Raw genomic sequence first — 22,911 nt, 5'->3', positions numbered from 1 at the left:
AATAAAGAGGTATACAGATAATTGATACTGAATAGATGGCAACGGATTCTGCCTTTAGATATTTTTGTATTTAACGACACTCTGCAATATCCCATCTTGTGAATTCATTGGAAACCTTCTTGTGTAACAAATTCAACATCTGGAATCACTACCTTGTGTTAGAAAGAAAACTGAATGTGGTAAATTGTTCCTACTTTAAAGATTATTTTTAAAAAATTGATGAAAATTAGAAATGATGTGTCTGATTCCTTTAAAGGTTAGCAGATTGAGGCACAAAGGCTTGAAGTGCCTTGCCCAAGGTCACACAATAAGATAGTGGTGAAGATACAGCTAACACTGCTAGGCTAGTTCTCTATCCTGTTAATTCAGAACATTAAACAAATCAGAGGAAAACAAGAATCAGAATTAAGAATCACATAAAATGTCAGTTTCCATAATTGTTTCATTTGTTACTAAATCCTTCAAGGCTGGAAGACCGAGCTCAGAAACAGAAATTTGTATTCCATTTGACCAGTCCTACTACAAAAGACCTGAATACAGTGTTAAAAAGCAAAGATGTCACTTTGAGGACTAAAGTGCACCTGACCCAAGCCCTGGTATTTTCAGTTGTCTCCTATACCTGTGAAAGCTGGACAATAAATAAGGAAGACCAAAGAAGAATTGATGTATTTGAACTATGACGCTGACAAAGAATATTGAATATACCATGGACTGCCAGAAGAATGAACAAATCTGTCTTGGAAAAAGCACAGCCAGAATGCTCCTTAGAAGCAAGGATGGTAAAACTTCATCTCATGTACTTTGGACATATTATCAGGAGCGACCAGTCCCTAAAGAAGGATATCAGGCTTGGTAAAGTATAGTAAAGTACAGAATCAGTGAAAAAGAGGAAGACCCTCCATGAGAAGGATTGACACAGCAGCCGCAACAATGTGCTCAAGCATAGCAATGACTGTGAGGATGGCACAGGCAATGTCGCGTTCTGTCTTACATAAGGTCACTATGAGTCAGAACCGACTCGATGGCACCCAACAACAGCGAACTGTATTACATATGTCAATTCAGGTGGACCTTTAAGGTCTTCCAACACAACAAAGATGAAATGCTGTGTAACTCAATCAAAGAGGCCTTCCCTTATTTTCTACCTATGCTACCAAATAGTCTTAATCTTCTACACCAATCGTTTTAAACACACTACTGATCCCCATTACTCCCATCAGTAAAAAAGAACAGTTTATATTAGGTAGTTAATGAAGGTTCTTTCAGTGTAATCTTTCCACTTCTTTTTTTTTTTTACCTTTTCATTTAGAGAATATTTCTATATACTATAGGTTGCACTATTTGTGAAAATTTCCAAGCTTGGTGAAATTTTCCTAAATATGTCAATGACTCAGCATTTGAGTGGACTTTCTATTTGAACCAGTCATCTCACCATTGTCGCAAGATGTCACCCCTAATCAAATTTCTTAAATAACAAGACTTCTTATGTCTGATTTTTTTTAAACAAAGTTTTTTCTGCATGGAGAAGAATGCTAAGAAGTCACTGGATAGCTGTGGGGAGAAAGTTGGAAAAAATCCATGAATCTTTGAGAAACTATTTTAAAGAGCACTGTGTAAAAAATGGAGAAACTATTTTCGGGAGGAAAATTCAATGGAAAATTATCCTTTGTCCCCATTGCTCTGTCACTTATTCTGCAAAAGGCCTGGTTCTCAGTATCTTGAGTCATTTTGTAGTGCTGCTAATCACTTTGAAATTGTAAATGGTTCCTGGCAACAGCCAAAGAACTGGAATTACTTCATTTCTGAACTAATAGAGGCAACCTCAGTTCTATTTTCAAGTGGATTCATTGAGCTGATCGCATCTCTCTCTAAATTGCAACGAAGTGATAATTGGAGTGAAAACATCTACTTCTCTGTAAAAGTGAAATTGAAATTGCCTACCTTGATTTAAAGCTGTCGGGTGGCATCAGTTCCAAAGTATGAGTTGGTCCATATAGGTTTACAACATATAATTTTATTGTTGGATTCACTTGACCTGCCTTTGAGAAAACGAAAATTGTAAGGAAAATACATAAAGCAGTAGAATATATTGAGAAACAAAGTGATTGCGTTTTGATTCCTTTACTTTTTTGTGTTAGAGGGGAAACGAAAGCTTAATTTCTCTAAAGTAGAAATGATTTTTAAATTCAACTACTTGATTGCTTTGCATTGTTTTTGCAAATTGCTGCTTCTCAGGCATTTTAGTCAAAGACAATTAAAAGTGACAGAAAATCATGATGACTTTATTCATTAGAAAGTGCTACTGTGTTCTTTTCCTAGAATGGCACCAGAAAAGCTGGCTTTACGAAGCAACTAGATCAAACAGCTACCCACATTACAGGATATAAAGTGAAGTGGAAAGGCAACTTGGCTAATTAAAAAAAGAAAGAAAAAGAAAACCTTGTCAATCCAGGTGTTACCTTCTTAAAATTTCACAATACTTAATTTATTCCATTGCATTTAACTTCTAGAGTTATTTTTAACTTTAATAATTACTAGGTGGGGTGACATAATTATATAGGTGACCCTTGGGTCATGGGGAGATGGGGCATGGGTAGACTGCCCTCACTAAGCACTTGGAGGGAAGAGAAGGAAGGCAGTGTTAAATTTGAGTGCAGTGAATCAACATTTCATTAAATAATAACTAGCACACATAGTAGGTACTATGCACCAGGCACATGCCTTTGCTGTTGGCGTTAGGTGGTGTTAACCACCTAACACATAGTATGAGTTGAAGGCGTTACATGAATTATCTCGTTAAATGTCTCTACTACAGTCCTAAGATACTTATGGTCATTTTCTAGGTGAAAATGGAGATGCTACACAAATCACGCAATGTGAAATATTCAAGTATCTAGTAACTGAGGGAGCCAGTATTTAAACCCAGACCATGTTTCACTGAAATGCCATAGTTTTACTTCAGTTCATTCCCAGACAGTCCCCTAAAGTTTTTCTAAATATACTATGAGGTCTTAAGGGCAGGTATTGGAAATTTCACCAACATATCGCAAGCATTTCCAAACATTAGTAGCCATTTGTTGAATGAATGTGCAAATGAATAAGTGATTTACTGAATCACTTATTCTTGTGTGTCAGTGTGCTCCTAAACAGTTCTCCATTGTCACTGTGATATGACTGATGCTTTAAGAGACGACTATATGACATATGCAGAGGAAGAAGAGGAAATTAAAAGTGAGTCGAGTAAAAAGACCTTGAGAAAATCTACAGAGAATGATAAAACTGATTCCATGCTCAAGGATTTGTTGTTGGCAAAATCCAGAGCCAAATGAGAAGCAGAAACAATATCATACGTTCGACCAATTATCAGTGATATCTGCTCAAGGACTGTTTTCTTCGGGTATCAAAAGATGCTAGTTTCATTGCTCGGGAACCTCTGGTTTCTGTGCACATTTGTCTTGAATAATTGAGCCTTCTACCACACTTAGAGAGCTAGTGGCACAGTGGTTAGTAATTCAGCTGCTAACCAAAAGGTCGGCAGTTCAAATCCACCAGGCATTCCTTGGAAACGCTTTGGGGCAGCTCTACTCTGTCCTATAGGGTTGCTATGAGTCAGAATTGACTTGACGATGATGGATTTGGGTTTTTTTTTTTTTTTTTTTTGGATCACATTTAGAAAGTCCCCTTCTTTTTTTAATAATTTATTTTATTTTTTTTATTGTTGAGAATAAACACCAATTCAATTCAACAATTTCTCCATGTAAAATTCAGTGACATTGATTATATTCTTCAAGTTGTGCAACCATTCTCACTCTCCTTTTTCAGGTTGCTGCTCCCTGATTAACATAAATTCACTGCTCCCTAAGTTTCCCATCTAATCTCTCCAGTTGCTATTGTCAGTTTGATCCTATACAGGTAGATCTTAAGAAAATATGATTGTCAAGGTGGTCACTCTTTGCTAGTTAATTAGTCTGGTTTTAAGAAGATTTCAGAGGATGTTTTTGGTTTAATTTAAGTTTAAAGCTTAAAGATTATCTCAGGGCAACAGTTTCAGAGGTTTATCCAACCTCCATGGCTCCAGAAAATCTGGAGCCCATGAGAATTTGAAATTCTTCATTTCTCCCCTTTTGATCAGGATTCTTCTATAGAATCTTTAACCAAAGTGTTTAGTAATGGTAGCCAGACACCATCCAGTTTTTCTGGTCTCATGGCAAAGGAGGCAGTTGTTCATGGAGGCAATTAGCCACACATTCCAATTCCTTCTCCTATTCCTGACTCTCCTTCTGTTACTCCAGGTGAATAGAAAGCAGTTGTTGTACCTTGAATGGCCATTGCAAGTTTTTTTTTTTTTTGGAGGAAATAATTCATATTTTAGTTTTACAGGATGGCTCATTACAGTTTCCTTAGAGACATATAAGAAATTCACAGATGCAAATTTTGTTCCCTTCCAGATTATACTGACCAATATAAATGGAGTTGCAGTAATTTCTTTCAAAGAGGCTTGCAAGTTTTTAATACCCCAGGCATTATGCAACAAACTAGGAGGTAAAACACAAGTACTAAACACATTATTAGGCCAATTAACTGGGATTTCCCATGAAACCATGACCCTAACCCTCCAAACCAAGGACCCAAATGCCATAAGCAACTTCAGCAACTACTCCAAAAGGTGAAAACAACCTACATGCCCTTCGAAGGATGAATGGATAAACAAAATGTGGTACATATGTGCAATGGAATACTACTCAGCCAGTAAGAGAAATGAAGTCTTGATACATGCTACGATATGGGTGGAGTTTGAAGACACTATGCCGAGGGAAATAAACCAATCATAAAAGGACAAATATTGTATGACCTCATTTATATAAAAAGACGAAAACAGGCAAAGTTTCTCAGTTTTTACCAAAGGCAAGAGGGAGGGGGAAAGGAGGGGTTGCTGCTTATGGAGTACTAAATTTCAGTTTATATTGATGATAAAAATTGCATTGGTTAAGGGTAGCGTTGCTCAGTTTTTTAATGGAATTGCTGTCAATAAGTCATATAACTGTAAAAAGTTGAATTGGCCAAAGTTGTGTGATAGATATATTTACAACAACACACACAAAAAGAAAAGCCCTTTCTTATCACTATTGTTTTTCAGCTGTCATTTTTCCTCCCTGAAAATGTTGACTTTCTTCATTTCTTTTTAGTATATTCATTTTTCTTGATTTATCCTGTAGGTTCTGATTTAGAGCTGGGTCCCAATATCTATCATTGCCACTCAGAATGGGGTCCCTGGACGCGCAGTGGCAGTATCACATGGAATCTTAGAAATGCAAATACATGAGCTTCACCTCAGACATACTGGATCGGGATCTCTGGGCATGGGCTCCAAAATCTGTGCCTTAACAAGATTCCCAGGTAATTAGTAGGCAAAATGTTATAAAACACTGGCACACACACACAGTAACACACACACACATATATATTTGCCTTTGTAGCAAGTTGAGTTCCCCCGTGATATTGCTGGTACGGGGACCACATTTTTAGAACTAGTTTGGCTTAAATTATGAGTCAGAGATATCCATGTTCAAATTTTGACAGTTACTTACTTAATATGTGACTATGGGCAGGCTGGTAAAGATCCTCAAGTATTATTCAATTGTCAAAGATAAAACCAACACCTCTCTAGGAATGGGTCATAGGTCAGAAGTGTTGCGCCAAAGACAATTTCCTTTCTGTAGATAAAGATATCTGGTAGGTTTGTTACGTGGACTAACACAGATGATTTATATAGAGTGCCTAGAATTGTGCACATTTGTGAATTGATACTCAAAAATGATGGGAAATTTGGAAATGAATAGTGGTCATGGTTGAACATTATGATGAACAGCAAAAACTGATAGTTATTAAAATACAAAATCTTATTTTTTAATTAGTGATAAGCCGTGTTTCTATCTTTATGATCCAATACACTGGTTAATGAAACAAAGAAATTAAGTTCAATTTGATCTTTCTGTGAAATTTCAACAATGATGCATAATTTTATGACAGACTTTGACAGATACATACATAGTTATTAGCATGTTTTTAAGGCAGTCTTTTTTTTTTTTTTTTCAGGTCAGTAGCATTATAAGCTTATACCTATAAAGGATTGCTTACATCCTAATTATCTTCTACTTGAACACAAATTAAAAATTGTATACCTGTGTACAAACGGGGACAGTTTTTAGGCATAAAGCGAACAGCTCGACAAAATATCAGGCTGTCTCCAAAATTCAGCTGTGAGGCATTCCATGAGTTCATTATCTTAATAGACAACTAGGTTTTTATATTTGCGCGGAGTTTTGATGTTAAGTGCACAATGCAAGTTCATTTGTACCTTTTAATATTTGAAATTGTTTCAATACTTTGCAAATTAGCAGAGTTCATTATTTGCTTTTTACAGTCACATTTGCCACAAAGACTGCAAATGCACAGAACTCTCTCCTCTGTGATTCTGAAACCCAAGCCTCGATAATAATTAACCTTATTTTACTGGCAAGTAAATTGTCATTAAACAAGATAATGTTTTAATTAAGAAGATCAACCTGAGGTTACTGAGATAGAACTGTGCATCTCTACTGTGCTGAGTTGCTAATGACAGGCTATTTTATGAGTCCTGAATCGGGCGGAATTAAGTAAAATACAAATACATTTGTGGAGTGTAAGTATTTCATTAGTGTATCTAACCACATCAGGTATTTGCGGCACTCATTTTAATCTAGTTTAATTGGAAGCACAATTTAGTATGAACTCTGAGTTACTTCAATTTCTAAAGCACCGCTTTTGAAAGTTTATGGCTTAAGTAAGAACGTGTCAAAACAATCCATTTGTTACAAGAAAAGCACATTTTTTTAACCAGAGTAGAGAATAATGAGACTTTGAAAATTCAAGTAACATACCCAAAATGACACTGAAATTTATTCTGAGAACCAGAACCATAACACAAACTTACTTTCTTTTGCGTCCTGTTGTCTTAATTACTACATAACATTTAAGGCAGTTTTTTTTTTTCATGTCAGTAACACTATAAGCTTATACCTGTAAAGGACTGCTTACATCCTAATTATCTTCTACTTGAACACAAATTAAAAATTGTATACCTGTGTACCAATGGGGACAGTTTTTAGGCATAAAGTGAACAGCTCAATAAAATATCAGGCTGCCTCCAAAATTCAGCTGTGAGGCATTCCATAAGTTCATTATCTTAATAGACAATTAGATTTTTATATTTGCACAAAGTTTTGAAATTAAGTGCACAATGAAAGTTCCTTTGTACCTTTTAATATTTGAAATTGTTTCAATACTTTGCAAATTAGCAGAGTTCATTATCTGCTTTTTACAGTCACATTTGCCTCAAAGACTGCAAAAGCACAGAACTCTACATAAAACAACCTGAGGACTTAGAATTCTTTCTCTTGATTTTGGCCTCTGCGAATGTATTTTTATATATTTATCTTCATTATTTCCTTTACTTTTTAATGGTAGCCATTAACACTCAGGACCTTCATCATCATATATGCCCATGTCTAGCAGGTGTGAGCCTAAGCGTCTAAGTCTCTCATATACCCACATAGAGCTAAGTAATGAGCAGTAAATGGAGAAAACAGCTCCATAAGGATTTACTGACTTGGCAAGGACATGTTTTGATTCCAGCTAGTCCTTTTGAGTCACATTTGGCCATTGGCACTTGTATAAAGGGGGATGGAATCAATAAATTTATTTTCCTGATTAAGGCAACTTCTGTAACTTTGATAAAAAACGAATAGACATCTAGAATCTCTGTTTGCCTATTTGTATAACAGAGACAATTTTGATGAGGACTCAATGAAGAAAAAAAAAAGATAAGGAAAAAAATCACTCTGAAAACAGAGAGCATATTATGACCACATGTGATTTAGAAAATTGATAAACATTATTATTGGTATTACTATTTCTATGACTACCTTAACCATTAATCACGCCAAATAATTATTGAAATTGTAAATTATTTAATAATTAAATAATAATAACAAAATATCTTTGATTAGCAACCTAGCACCTGCTGAATTACTGCTGACAAATTTCAATTTTCTCAGATGTTTATATTTGTTCTTTTTGTGTGTGTCATACCAAGAAAACCAAACCCATTGCCGTCGAGTCAATTCCAACTCACAGGGACCCTATAGGACATGGTAGAACTGCCCCATAGAGTTTCCAAGGAGTGCCTGGTGGATTCAAACTGCCACCCCTCTGGTTAGCAGCCATAGCACTTAACCACTATGCCACCAGGGTTAGTCTTGCTAAAATTATGAGGCCTAGGAATGTCCAAGTTCAAACACTACTAGGGCATAACTGAGACGGCAACTTGAAGTTGAGCAAACACACAGCTTTTTAGTGTAAATCACAATATCCTGACTCCTCTTGGGAAATTAATTACAAAAAGTTGCCCCTTCCTTAGGGCTTATTTTAGCTTCCTTTTGTGCTGAGCAGCTGTATGTGAATACCTAGCCTATTGACATACCTTGATAAATTGTAACTTGCCTTTCACAATAAGCTACTTGCTCTCCATTTTTTATTTAAATTGTCAATTAAACTGTCGTTATCATAAATAATTCAAATGTTGTGAGAATTAATACCTTTCAGTTTTATCTTCAGTCATTGTTCAGTCTTTTAAATGATTCTCTAGAAAAAAATAACGTACAGGTACACTATGCAAGCACAGACTGTCACACACCAAAAAAGAAAAGAAAGGGCTAAGTCTTAAGTCTTCAGTTCTTTCTGAGAGTTAAGGAAAAAAAAAAAAAAATCACTTGCCAAACGTTTATTTTGATGTTATGTCAAATTGACATTTCCTTCTGAAGAGCACTGAGGATATGTGCCTTCTAAATTATGTCCAGAACAGACCCTAAATGCAATATTTTGAAATCAAGGACTCAGATTCCTCTCAATCCTGCTGTCCTCTTTAGGTGTAAGCCCCATACTACAATTCTATACTTCAAGTGTGTTGGTTACCATAGCAGGATCTTAGAGGATTTGAAGAAGTCTCCTCAACTAGTCAAAAACCCTCAGAAACATAAGCACAGGGAGCATACAAAAGGATGAGAATTAAGGTAGAAAGTGGCAATCGATTATGAATGGTCAAGAAAATACAAACTGTGAAGATGTGCATATAAACCTATGGAAGGAAGACAGATGAGGGTGGCAAAGAAAGAAAAAAACTTATTTCAGAACATGTCAGTGAAGAAAACGCTCATCTTGTTTCTCTCTATGTTCAAGCCTTTATTTTTGTTCCTGGGGTAACTTAAGTCCTGTAGATGACAGTAAAATATGGGAAGTATGAACGATTGGCCCACCCATTTATTGCAGACTTGGAGTAACAACTTTGATGGGTAATTTGTTAGGTACTTTGCCCAGCTAATGAAATCCATAAATTGAAAGGTATAAAGCCCATCATGCTTGGGAAACACCAAGTACAGCTCACTGAAGAAATGGCTTTCAGGTGGCTTCTAAACAAAATCAGCAGCTATCTCTCATCTAATTAAGAGCTAAACTGTGTAATGTGGAATTTAAAATGTTTTCTATAAGATCTTTATATGATTAATGCCTTGGAGGCCTCACTCAGGAGATTTTTCCCTTCTATATAAACATGGGTATAAACATGGGAAAAGCAAAGGGAAAAAAAGTTACCTTGAGTAGTTAAAGATGACATACAATTGAAAAACCAGTACACTATATATTTTTGCAACCTCCTCTTAGAAGGCCACATACAACACTTGAAAATATTTTCCTGTCTGGTCCACGTTCTCCTCACTCAATAAAATAATTCCATTTAGCCTAGCTACTCCTGGCTATGATTCTACGCTAGCATTTTATAAAGTATATCCCCGAGAGTGCTCTGCCAAAATAATGCTAATACTAATATATTCTTTACACTCACTCTCTTCTTTATTAAAATTCTTTATGCTTAGGGTATTCTTTATTGGAAATTCTTTATGCTCAGCTTATTCTTTATTGGAGATTTATAATACACATTAACATATAGTATATTAAGTCTGCTAAGAAATCAACTGGAAACCCTGGTGGTGTAGTGGTTAAGTGCTACGGCTGCTAATCAAAGGGTCGGCAGTTCAAATCCTCCAGGCGCTCCTTGGAAACTCTATGGGGCAGTTCTACTCTTCCCTACAGGGTCACTATGAATATAGGTAGATTTTATTTTTTCATGTAGAACTTACAGCTTATTGGACCATGGCACTTCTTCCTCCCTTATAACATCTATGAAAAACTCACTGGTAAGCATTGGGAAAAAAAAAATCTGCTGCCGCTTATCTCTTTTTAACTGAAAGAGTTGTGGAAGACAAGGATGAGAGCATTCAAGGAAAAGCAATGCTGCACAAATGAAAATTTCCTCACTTCAAAGCATCTTTACTTGCTCATACCCAAGCACCCCATACAGACATCTGCAAGCTATAAAATGATGAGTAGCCTGCCAAGTGAAATACCTTTTTTTTTTTCCTCCAAAAACAACTTGTTTATGGACCAACAATACCATCAATCAACTGACTGTTGCAGAGACAGGGAACAAACTAGCACTTACACGTTACTTACCTTAGGATATGGATACTGCTTTGCTTTGGGATACAACGCTCCAGTAAACTGAGGGATAACCATGTTAGGCACCAAGGAGTCATTGATCATCAGGAAGGCAAGCCTTTCTCCATCTGGTGACCACCAGTGGGCGATGTGAGAATGCAGAAGTTCCTCTAGAACAAATGAGCATTATTTGAAACGAACTCTAGTGATGGCTCAGTTACCCACAAACATCTGCCCTTCAAATTGCCATTGTACGTACGTATATGTTTTCCAGCTAGTTCTCTTCATTGAGAATTTTCTATTTGTGAATTACCCTTTTATAATCTCAAGAAAAGCAGATGCAGAGAGAGGAAGGAATGAAGCAATAAAGTCAGGGTTTCATGGATTGTCAGCAATGTGAATAGAGCAGATGAACACACTATTGGAGTAAAAAAGAATGAGGAGACTTGAAGAGTCAGATATGACATAAAGCTATATTCATGTCACCACTCAATAAAATTTCTATCCTTTCATCATCAAACAAGTTGAGGACCCACTGGATTCATTAAACTATATTGGGCTCTTAAGAAATTGAATAAAAAATATACTGGATATCTTCCATGTGACCCCAGGTCCACTACCCAGTTTTCTACACCTGCATTCTGGCTCATGAAGTTAACTTGTGTGAACTACAGCAACAGAGCCCCCATGCCCTCTGGCTTCCAGTTGTATTTGACAATTATGGTGTTTTGGCAAGAGATTAGAGGGAGGAGAGTAAGGTCAGGCATTTTATTCTCTTGGCTCCCTCCTTCAAAGTCAACTCAGGCTGTGTGATTTGAATGATGTCACCCTCCTGCCAGTGCAGCCTGCTGTACACAATTTTCTCCTACTGTGTCTGGTAATGGCTCATCTCCACAGGTGAATGGGTGATAACAGTTTGCCTGCTACTAGTCTAGGTTACAGCACTTTCCTTTGTGGTTTCCCTACACTTTCACCTTTATAAATGGTCTCTGCAAATACTTCTTCCTTAAATTATTCTACACTAATAATGTCAAGTTTTTCCTTTTGGGACACTGACTGATACAGTAATTAATACCACCAATAGAATCAGAATAGATGCGCTCAACATTAGATTCTGGGATTAGGTTGGACATACATATAAGGGATTTAATAATAATCACCTTTCCCTGGGAGAATTGGGACCTAGGAAAACCACAGCAAGGGGTGTGATCATGATTCGTCAGTTTTCATTGGTGTAACATGGAATAAAAGGCAGGTCGTAAGGAAAGGCATTGGTAATACAAGTGGATGTGGCTCTACCTGCTATATATAAAAAACAATGGTGATTAAAAAGATTATTCACTCCACATAGTTCTCCTGACACTCCAGAGAATTACATAGGCCAAAAAAAGGAGACAGAGAGAGAAATTGAAATTATGATCATGAAATTAACCATACACAGTCCACATAAGATGTCGCCATGGTATATTTGTAGATATCTCTCTTCGGTAGTTTCTCTTCAGGACAGATCTAGCTGAGGAACAAGCACATCAACCAATACGAAAGGTTGCAGAGCTGCAACACAAATTAGAGACTCAACTCCACTTGGTTTTCTAAGCTAAGATAAAGATGTTGATGGAGAAGAACTGAGACCCAGGCACGTAGGATAGGGATATTTGGGTAAACGTGTGCAGTATACTCATAATTTCTGGACTAGTCTCATAAATAACACTTCTGTTTTATGGTGGAATGCTGCTATACATGTCTAATTTTATGACTAAAGATTTTGGACCTCAAAACTCCCACAAGCCTTCTTGTTGGCAAAAAAATAAATAAATAAATAAAGGCAACTTCTATTCAAGAGAACTAGGCCTCCTCTGCGTAAAGACAGAGGCAGGTAGACAAATTCCTTTAAAAATGTAAGAGTTTGCAACATCGGTGAAGTTTTCAGTGCTCTAGAAGCCAGGGGCACACCGGGGTATCTCTTCTAAAGTAAGTCAAAAGTTGTTAGGTCTGTATTTATGAGAAAGTAAAGAAGAAATGGACTCTTTGGATCATGGAGACAAAATAAATCACATTTACATTTATTATATTTCACAGGTAACCCTTAAAACTGTCAATTTTGAGCAGTGCCTGAACAAGAGAGGGTTTGTAGAAGATTCAGGCCATGGTGCAACCCTCCCTACCTCATACTCCTCATGACTCAGCAGACGCAAACAGATCTATGGCAAACAAAGACTCCATGTGGTGCCTCTGGCACTCCTAACATAATCATTGCAAAGACATTAAGAGTTTTAGGAAAAAGTCATTCCCTATTTATGCTGATAAATAGTTTCCACTTCAAAAGCAGCTCTTTCTATTTGTAGAACCAACTAACCTGACCATGGGACTCAAAGTTACTATGCAACCCAAACTGTCCATTATGAACTGGTTGTTAACTGATCCATTGGTCATAAAGCTGAAACACAATAACACCATTCATTACAAAAGGGACACAGTATATATGTGAGTGGACCAGAAAGCTTAAGGGAACTGTCTGTGGTTTTGCGTTCTCTGCTTCATCCCCTCTCCTTTATCTCATGCAAAGGCTCAAGGTGTATTTTTTAACAAAAGTTGGTAGAGGAGAAATGAAGTTAGGCCTAGTTCATGGATATACCTGCATGGTTTACTTGAACAAACTGGAATTGGATAGGCTCTATACTGAAGTCTAACTCAGAAAGCATGTTAGAAAACAGTAATAAAGCTAGGTCCTCCCAGTTGGTGGTATTTTGTTAAAATATTTACTTGTTCACTTCTCTGTGGAAGGAGGTTTGGCCTGAGTAACTAATAGATGGGCAGCTGATTAGGCATAAGTGAAGAGTAAAATCATAATATTAGTGACAAGGAGTTTTAGGGAAAGAGAAAGTTTTGTCTGAAGGCATAAAAATTTTAAAATGTAAAGATAATGGTGCCTCAATGCCCACTGGAGCACATCCATGGTACAGGAAGTTCTCAGTAAACGGATGGACAAGATGGCTGTCCTTGGCATGTCAGTCAGTCTCTTTCCAGCCATGCCTGTGCTTCATTTATGGATCCCTGAACAAAGCGGCCATGGTAGAAGGCATGGAGGCTATGCAAAATCTCAGCAATGTGAACTTTCTGACATCAAGACTGATCTGGGTCCTACCTTTAATGAAGGCCCAATCTGCCAAGAGTAGTGGCCATCACTGACCACTAGGTATGACACACTTTCCTAGCAGGACCAGATGGCTATCTTGTGGCAAGTAGATAACATGGGAACTCTTTCACCAAGATAAGTAGCATTTTGCCCTCACATAGATACTTATTCTGGTTATGGATTTGTCTTTGCTGCCTGTAATCCTTCTGTCAGTACTGCTATTCATGGATGTACAGAATAATTTACCTATTGCCATGATAATCCACACTATATCACCTCCAAATAGGAAATATTTTACTGCAAAAAAGGGCAATGGTCTCAGGCTTATGGAATTCACAGATCTCATCATGCTCATCATCAAAAGCCTGCCTTGGCAGAAGAGTGAAATGTCCTGCCCTACCTCAGCTTCACAATATTTGGTGGACAACAACCCTGAAGTTGGAATGTATCCCGCAGAATGTAGTGTGTCCCTCCTCTATAGCCAGAGGGTACAGATCTAGGGGTCAAGGTGTAGAAGAGGCAGTGGCCTCTCTCACCATCACATCCATAACTCATTGGATAATTTTTTTTTCCTTGTCCTGTGATTTTGAGCTTCTTGGTTTAGAAGATATACTGCCTAAGAGAAAAAAGCATCCAACGGGGAATATAGTTTCTTAGAAATGGAAGCTGAAACTTCCTCCTGGTCATTGTGGGCTCATGACATTGCTGGGGGGTGGGGTGGAACTGCCAGAAAATTTAGACACTGTCCTGGATCTGATGACTGATTTCATCTGCCTGGAAAGAAAAAAAAAAAAATGTGTCTTGGTTCTACAAAGGAGGATCAAAGAGGAATACATTTGGAAATCAGAAGATTCATTAGTACTCATTTGCGCAACAGTACTGGCCAATGGAAAGCTGAATGTGTAGCGGCCTGATAAAACAAGCATACAAAGGAATAAGCTTTGGCAGGAATAAAGTTCTGACTTGACCAACCAAGTAAATAATCTGTTTAGTCAACATGCTGGCAGAAAGTAAGAGATAAAATAACTAGATAGTTGAAGAAGGTAGCTAAGATTATCAGTGCAGGTTACATGATCAGCCTATTTATTTTCTTATATTTTTCCCACAATCTTATATGAAAAAACACAAAGGGTAGCTAACGTTTTAACATTTAGGAGGTGTATAAATAGATTGACACGATCATGCAGTGAAACGGTGCAGATGGGACTTTGAGTGCTCTTCTTTGGGGACACAAGCTTCGTATTTGGACAAATAATAAGAGCAGCTGTTGAGGAACAAAAGGGGTTTTCTCTTCTGAATCTTTTCTCCACACTTCTCCCAGTAAGCTGTCTTATATATATCACATCAACAACACCCCCATGCTCTCTGACTTGTAGTTGGGTATGGCCAACATGATGCCCAGGCAAATCAGATAGAGAGAAGAATGTGAGTGCATGGAATTTATTTTCTTGGCCCCCACCTTGGCTCGCATCACATGGGTTTCACTGTGTCCCTCCATCAAAAACTCACTGCTTCTTTTTATCTGAAAACTCTAAAGAAGTTCTCTCCTTTTACCTTCTAGTATCTGCATGTGGTAAAGACTTGACTCTACTAGTGACAAGTTACTGCATAATTCCTTGTAATTCCATATTGTATATAGCTCCTTCATAAAGAAAACCTTAAGTTGTTGTATTTTGAATGCACTGTTCTTACCAGTTGAAACCCTGGACCTGATTTATACAAGGAATTATGATTTAGTTGAGGAGACATGCATTATACACAAAACACATTGAGGGGGAAAATACATAATAAGTGCCAAATGAGTGTAAACTCTTAGGGCTATGAGATTTCAAGGTATAAAGAGTTTGTGTTGACTGGTGTAATTACTCTGGGTTTCTAAGAAGTGAGATCTATCATAGGTGCTGAAGCATGTGAGCACGAGTATTTCCCAGGGGTTAAATCCTAAGAGGCAGCTCTACTCTGTCCTATACAGTTGCTCTGAGTAGGAATCAACTTGATGGTAATAGGTTGTTTTTTTGTAAGCATGGACCAGATGTCAGGGTACTTGTTCAAGGGAAACTAGACATCACTTACTCTCAAAATAATATATGCAAAAAGTTATACATCATTCATATGTGAAAATAAACCTATCTGGAATGGGAAGGAAACAAAAATAAAAGAATTTTTAATAGGCACTTGCTTAAGAACCATCGTGGATAAGGCATAGCCTCTTTGATCACAACAAATAGGGCCTTCATCTCCTGCATTGGAACTTCTTGTGTTAATTATATTATCCACAAATAATTTATTTATACAAATTGCATTCCATTACATTTTAGTGCAGTTTTGTGGTTTTTACTACACTGATTAAGAAAATCTCACTGCAGAACAGATGGAGTTTTCAACACATGTAGTTTTATATCATAGACACTTAAAACCATAGTCTCTACACAAAACACTTAACTACAAAAAACTTACTAATATACAATCTTTGTGTTCAGATTAATAGGCCATTTTAAAAAGCAAGCCAATTTTATCCATCTATAGTTTTTTTTTTTTACTTAGACCAGATTTCCTCAGAATGTTACAGCCAACTCTGTGGGCCTATGGTTGATTTTTCTCTCTTCTTCACTTTTCTCATCCTCAGAGAGCAACGTAAGGATCACTTCTTTCTTGAAGCCAACTCAGATTTCTTTATCTTACCAGAATTTGTTCTATTTATACTTTCATTTACCATACTCCTAACTGTTCCTTGTGGGACAGCTGTTTACATGTTTATCACTCCACTAAGTTGGAAATACCCAAAACATAAAAATCCTTATTCCTCATTGTATTGCTCTCAGACAATGCTTGACAAATGAATGAATGTGTTTAATAATTGATACATTGAATATTAAGAGTACTCTAAAAAATCAGATTTTAAAAATCTTTCTAAATCATTTAGGCATATTAGTTGAATCCTTCCATTTGAATAATTGAAAGTGACAGTCTTTTTTTCTTTCTATTTAGCATATTAAAGGCTTTATGGAAAAAAAACTTGGATATTGTAAACTTTATTTTTACTTTTTTCAATCCTTGATCTGATATTTAATTAAGTCACCATATTAAATACCCCAATTTATATGAAATAACATTAAATGTGCTTTGTGAATGTTGTACTCAAAATTATTTTGAACATTTTATTTCTCTTCTAAACTTCATCCACTCTTTAATGTGCATTACATTTCATTTGCTTCTACTTTACTTAGGAGCAGGATAATATTATAATATTATGACAGTTTCAAAGACTTGCTTTCGTGACTGTGTTTGGGAGCAACAGCCACACAGGCAGATTGGCCTGGTTCTAAAATAATTGATCACTTCCCTTAAAATATGCCATAAAAACCTTCCGTAGTCTTTAATATGACTCCTTCTCTCTCTCTCTTTTTTTTGCAACGGTGCCATTTCAGAAGTAAATAAAATCGAGAAATGGAAACGTTACAGGTTACTTCTTGAGTCTCTCACATATGCTAATTTAGATTATATTTGATATCTGTAAAGCAACTAAAAGGAAATCTCCACACCAGAGTATTATACACAGTATTGAAGATTATTTGAGCTCCCTAGGAGGTATCACTGTGTTTTGGCGAGGGCTTTGAAGGAAGAAGGTAACTTCTGGAGCCTGCGAGCTGTTGGCATATAGGACAAGTGAAGTGGTAGTGGGAGATTAAAGGGCATAAACCCTGGAGGCGTAGTGGTTAAGTGCTATGGCTGCTAACCAAAGGGTTGGCAGTTTGAATCTTCCAGGTGCTCCTTGGAAACTCTATGGGGCAGTTCTACTCTGTCCTATAGGGTTGCTAAGAGTCGGAATCGACTCGAAGGCACTGGGTTTGGTTTTTTCTGGTTAGGACTCTTGAATCACTGTTTAAAATGGTTGGCGAAGCGTCAAAGGAAAAACAATAAGACATCTGAATTTCCTAAACCCCTCTGCCATACCTTAACTTGATTGCCTTGGTAGAACCTCTTCTTCTAAAAATGTAGTGAGAATCAGAGTAAGTTTGTGGACAATAGAGTTCAGAGCCACTGGCTGAGGAAATACATCTGTGAAATGTGATGGTTCAGGTCCAATAATACCTGGTATCTCCCCAGAAACAATAAAAGGCATTCCACTATAACAGGTAGAGTAGACTGGTGACTAAACACTGCCTTTGGAGTCAGAAGACACTCATCTACATACTGGCATTGTCACTACTAGCTCTGAGTTCATGTCCAAGTCCCTTATCCTCTCTCAGTCTTAGTTTCTTCCCTGAGTGATTAGATACACTAGCATTTTGAGGATTAAATGACATAGTGCATGTGAAATGTCCTAGTATACCTAAAATGACACAGTCCATTTTAAAATTTAAAATTTTAAAATAGTATACCTAGTATACCCCAAAATGTCCTAGTATACCTAAAATGACACAGTCCATTTTAAAATTTAAAATTTTAAAATAGTATACCTAAAAAAAAAATACCTAGTATGCCTAAAAATGTCCTAGTATACCTAAAATGACATAGTGCATGTGAAATGTCCTAGTATACCTAAAATAAGATCCCAAAGAATTGAGTTTAATATGGATGGCAACAGCTCTCTCTCTCTCCCTCTCTCTCTCTCCCTCTCTCTCTCTCTATATACATACTTAAAATCTTTCATTTCTAACTCAATAACTGCTTTGTCACCTTTGAAATGTGTCAAACCCATATTGTCATCAAAAAAATTTTTGAAACCTGGCCAACACATTGTTCACTTTCAACCTCAATATATTGATTTTTACTCTCTAAAAATACCTCATCAGATAATGGTCTCTAATTTCTCTCCTTAAAATTTCCTTACCAATAAAATGCTCATAACCTCTATGAAGTCCTCCCAGTGGGATAGAGGCTCAAGTCATCTTGATCAATGGTCAAGTCAACAAAATAGGCACAGTTTACATTGATTATATACCCTGCTGATTTAAAAGCGTATCGATGTTAAGAACTACATTCCGCCTGCCAGTGTTGTATACTAGCATGCTGTGAAATGGCTATGTTGCCACTAAATTTTTTTTCTCCTTGAAATCTACTGTTCCTTGCGAATGCCTGCCCCCTCTGCCTGCCACCAGTATTTACAAGTGACCCAAACCAGAAAACACACAGTCATTCTTGACTTTTTCTTGCCAACCTCATCCATTTAGTCACTACGATGTATTTATTGCCTCATCAATTTTAGAATTCTTCCTCCTTCTGAGTGCTTTAAGCCCAGTTCCATTGCTCATTACATCTTGATAGAACAGAGAAAAAGTCTTACAGCTGCTCACTGGGTCTTTCTTCTACTAGATCCCAGCTTCACACTGCAGAAGCAATTATCTATGTATATGGAAGAAGATCTAATTTCGCCACTGCCTTACTTGAAAAACTGTACTAGCTTTCCCACTCACTAGTGGAAATGTAATTGAAATGTAGTATCACTTTTAGGGTCACCATTACTGGGTTCTTGCTGCCTCCCTTTGTCTCAAATTTTATGCTTCAATATTATCCAAACAGATAGCAGTTCCCTAGGCACAACAGTGCTGCTACTTTTGCTAACCATAATCTCTGCCTGGATTGTCCTCTCAATTTCTTCTCATGTGTAACATGTCTTAATTTTTCCCGTTCAACTTAGATAATTCGCCTTTAGGAAACATATGCAAATCCCTAAAATGTGCTAAGTGTCACCCCTCTGTCCTTTCACAGAACTCTGTGTTTCCTATAATCTGTAATGGCAAACTAACACATGATAGGTGATAGGGTTTCTTCATCTGGGTGGGTCTCACACAGTAACAACAACAATTTGAAGAAAAAGGGCACATCTTAGTCTATGTGCTCCTCTAGGTAAGGCCATCAGTTAGCTCTGCTACTTGTATTCCCAGAACTACCCTGGTTTCAAAGAATATTGAATATACCATGGACTGCCTGAAGAACTAACAAATTTGTCTTGGAAGAAGTACAGCCAGAATGCTCCTTAGAAGAAAGGAAGGCAAGACTTTGTCTCACATACTTTGAAGTGTTATCAGGAGGGACCAGTCCCTAGAGAAGGATATCATGCTTGGTAAAGTAGAGGGTCAGCGAAAAAAAGGAAGATGCTCAACTAGATGGACTGACACAGTGGCTGTGACAATGGGCTCAAGAACAGCAATGATTGTGAGGATGGAACAGGGCCTGTTTCATTCTGTTGTACATGGAGTTGCTATGAGTCGGAACTGACTCAACAGCATCTAACAACAACAACCATGGTTTCAGATTTGTTCTCCAACTATTTCTTCATTCAAAGAGTCATCTCATGCCCCTCCAGTAATTTAGGTTTTGAGATAGGAAAGTCAAAGTCAGTTTCTGGCCAAAGAACCTTACTTGTATATTTGTGGATTTCTCTTTCATACTTTGTTAGTGTACTTACTACTGATATTTTCACAGTAGCTCAGAAAAACTCTGGCCTCCAAAATACTTTACTATTGATTTGATAGCCCCTCCCAGCAAAATCTTGCACTTGGATGACCTTGAATGTGACTAATACTTGGTTTTGCTCTCTGTTGTATCTCAGATCCTAGATGCCTTCAATAATATCTGCTGAGTAAAATAATGACTGATCTCAATGATTTATTTTTCTTATGAACATTCAAACTGTCACTGTGAGGTAGAGACATTGCATTTGCAAATAATAGTTCTTGAATTGAAACTGATGTTTCTGGGTGATTCTTAGCTTTGTAATTGGTAATTATGTAGACTAACTTAGTCTAAATCTTGACATACTTGCCAAGGTATTTTGTACAGCCTGAAACAGGAAAATGGTTTTCATCACCTGATTCATTTTAGGGTCTCATCTGTTACTAAAACTTGACTCAAGCATTACCGCAAATAACTCTTTAAGCGCATTTCATGTATTTTTTCCCTATGCATTGGTTTTTAAAATGTGACAGAATGTTCCTAAAGGAATAGATTAAATCAAGTGGCTTTTATGCATTTTTTGAACAACGTAGGTTATTTGTTTCATTTTTTCCAAAGAATCAGAAAAAATTAGCATCTAGTTCCAGAGTGATTTAAGGCCACCCGTCTCTTGCATTACTTAAGTGTCATGTAAAATAAAATCTATCTGGGCAACATAGTACACACGCACCCACACACTCACAGCAAATGTAGAATCATTTAAGTAGCTGTCATTCACAACCAGTGAAAATATGATCACATGCAAAGGTATGAAAGCATGAAGGTAATTTGGAGAGGAAATGAGGAAAAAAAAAAAGGGCTTTAAGTATTGTTCCAGAATAAACAGGTTTTTCTTGTAGGTTTTGTAAAAAATATGTCGTTTGTATTCTTTTGAAACTAAATTTGTTCAACTCACCTTCATATAACCAGTCAGCAATTCCATTAAAGACAATTCCTTCTTTTCCAGAAGATGTCAGTCGCAATGAACTGCTCTTTATGTCAGGTTGATAGTAGATATTATTTTCAAAAATATAAATCTAGATTAGGAAACGTGAAACAAACAAAAAATCCAACTTATTAGGATGCCTTTTTTTTAATATCCATATTAATAGAATGATAGCTGAATAGCTAAGCCTTTTATTATTTGCATGCTTTCCATGTGTTTTATTTAATGCATGGATTTGTACTGCTTTCAATTATTAATAATTATTTCAATTATTATAAATATCAAGCTGTCATTTGGAAATTGCATGGCACTCAGTATTTATGCTTTTAAGTCCATATTTTCAACAATAGCATTTTACCCAGTTAATCATCTCTTCACCACACCACAAAATTGGTTTGGGTTAGAGGTAACATTTTGATACTCAAGAGACTGAAAACTGACACCAGGTGCTATTTTAGTAACAACGAACTGTCTTTTTGTAAAGATTCAATTTTGTGTCTATACTTTTATAAAAATGCATTTCATGATCAATAAAATAATTTTTTAGAGAATTTCTGATTCTATCAAGCTTGACTCACAGATCTACCAGTGAAAGGAGGGGCCAGCAAAAATTCCCTTGAATTGATAAGTGGAACACATTTCCCTCTGCCCCCATTGTCTCTGGTAATTCGTGCCTAAATAGCAGAGCAGTAATAGGAACTTGCCGTCTGAAACTTGAAGCAAGAGTTTTAATTTGAACAAGTCAACACTCAACAGCAATGTCAGCAGCAACGAGAGCCACAACAACAGGAACAAGACTGGAAACTAAAACAACGTCCACCCAAAATGATGCATCATAAAAAAGATGTAGATAATTCAGGATGAAATTATTTGTAATTCACTTCACAATATATCTAACATCAAACATTTCACACTCCTTGTCGATGTGATATTAGAACCTTCCACAGAACCAGACTTCTTGCATGTGTGTGGGGAAGCAGAATATTGAAGTAGAACTGCCCTATAGGGTTTCCAAAGAGCCGCTGGTGGATTCAAACTGCTGACCTTTTGGTTAGCAGCTAAGCTCTTAACCACTGTGCCACCAGGGCTCCATTATACAATAGCAAATGTAATAAACATAAGTTCTGAAACAAATATTTGAATAAGAATGGGGTCCCGGATTTTAAATTCTGCGGTGCACAGTGGCAAAAGTAATTTGAATATGTAGATAATTTCACTAATACTGTATTTTGATTCTAAGGATTTAGCAAGTATTTAGCTGTTTGGGGGTGTATCTAATTAATGGCTCCGCCACTCCCTGTGCTTTATGCTTCGGGAAATAACGCCAATATACAAATAAGCATTTTGTGGGAAAAGAAAATGTAGGGTAGAGCAGACAACCTAAATTTAAAATCTGATTGACCTTGACAATTTTCTTAACCTTTCTAAATCTCAGTATTCTCCTTTACACACTATGGACAATACTCACACCTGCCTTACAAATTTGTTGTGAAAAAGTGAAAAGATGAATATAGAACATGTGACACAGAAAATAACAAGGTTAGAAGTACTAAACTTTCGTTTGTTTTAGAAATACAAGTAATCCCTGACTTACAATGTACTTGAGACACCAGGAACCGCACTTATGACTGTCTTTTTTTTTTTTTTTTTTTGGTACATCTTATCCTCAGTAATATGTACTGCCTGCAATGTTCCAGCTCGTAATTTGCTGAGGTTATTATTTTCAGATGTTCACTCACAGATATTCAGTCTTATGATTTACTGTTCAAAACACTGCCCTAGAGCAGTCTAAAATGAAGTC

At 36.7% G+C, this 22,911-nt stretch overlaps 1 protein-coding gene across 1 annotated transcript in view; it reads right to left on the bottom strand.

The window, feature by feature from the left end:
* DPP10 (dipeptidyl peptidase like 10) overlaps positions 1 to 22,911 on the bottom strand; it is an 833,411-nt gene that overhangs the window by 89,949 nt on the left and 720,551 nt on the right. The window contains exons 8-10 of the mRNA XM_003405871.3: positions 21,081 to 21,201; positions 10,606 to 10,760; positions 1,942 to 2,039 (exon numbers count right to left, since the gene is read on the bottom strand). Coding sequence (XP_003405919.2) covers positions 1,942 to 2,039; positions 10,606 to 10,760; positions 21,081 to 21,201 — 374 coding nt within the window. The remainder of the gene's footprint in view (positions 1 to 1,941; positions 2,040 to 10,605; positions 10,761 to 21,080; positions 21,202 to 22,911) is intronic.

Source organism: Loxodonta africana, chromosome 6, assembly GCF_030014295.1.
Source record: "Loxodonta africana isolate mLoxAfr1 chromosome 6, mLoxAfr1.hap2, whole genome shotgun sequence".
Lineage (NCBI taxonomy): Eukaryota > Metazoa > Chordata > Mammalia > Proboscidea > Elephantidae > Loxodonta > Loxodonta africana.
This window is presented reverse-complemented; position numbering and strand designations above follow the sequence as displayed.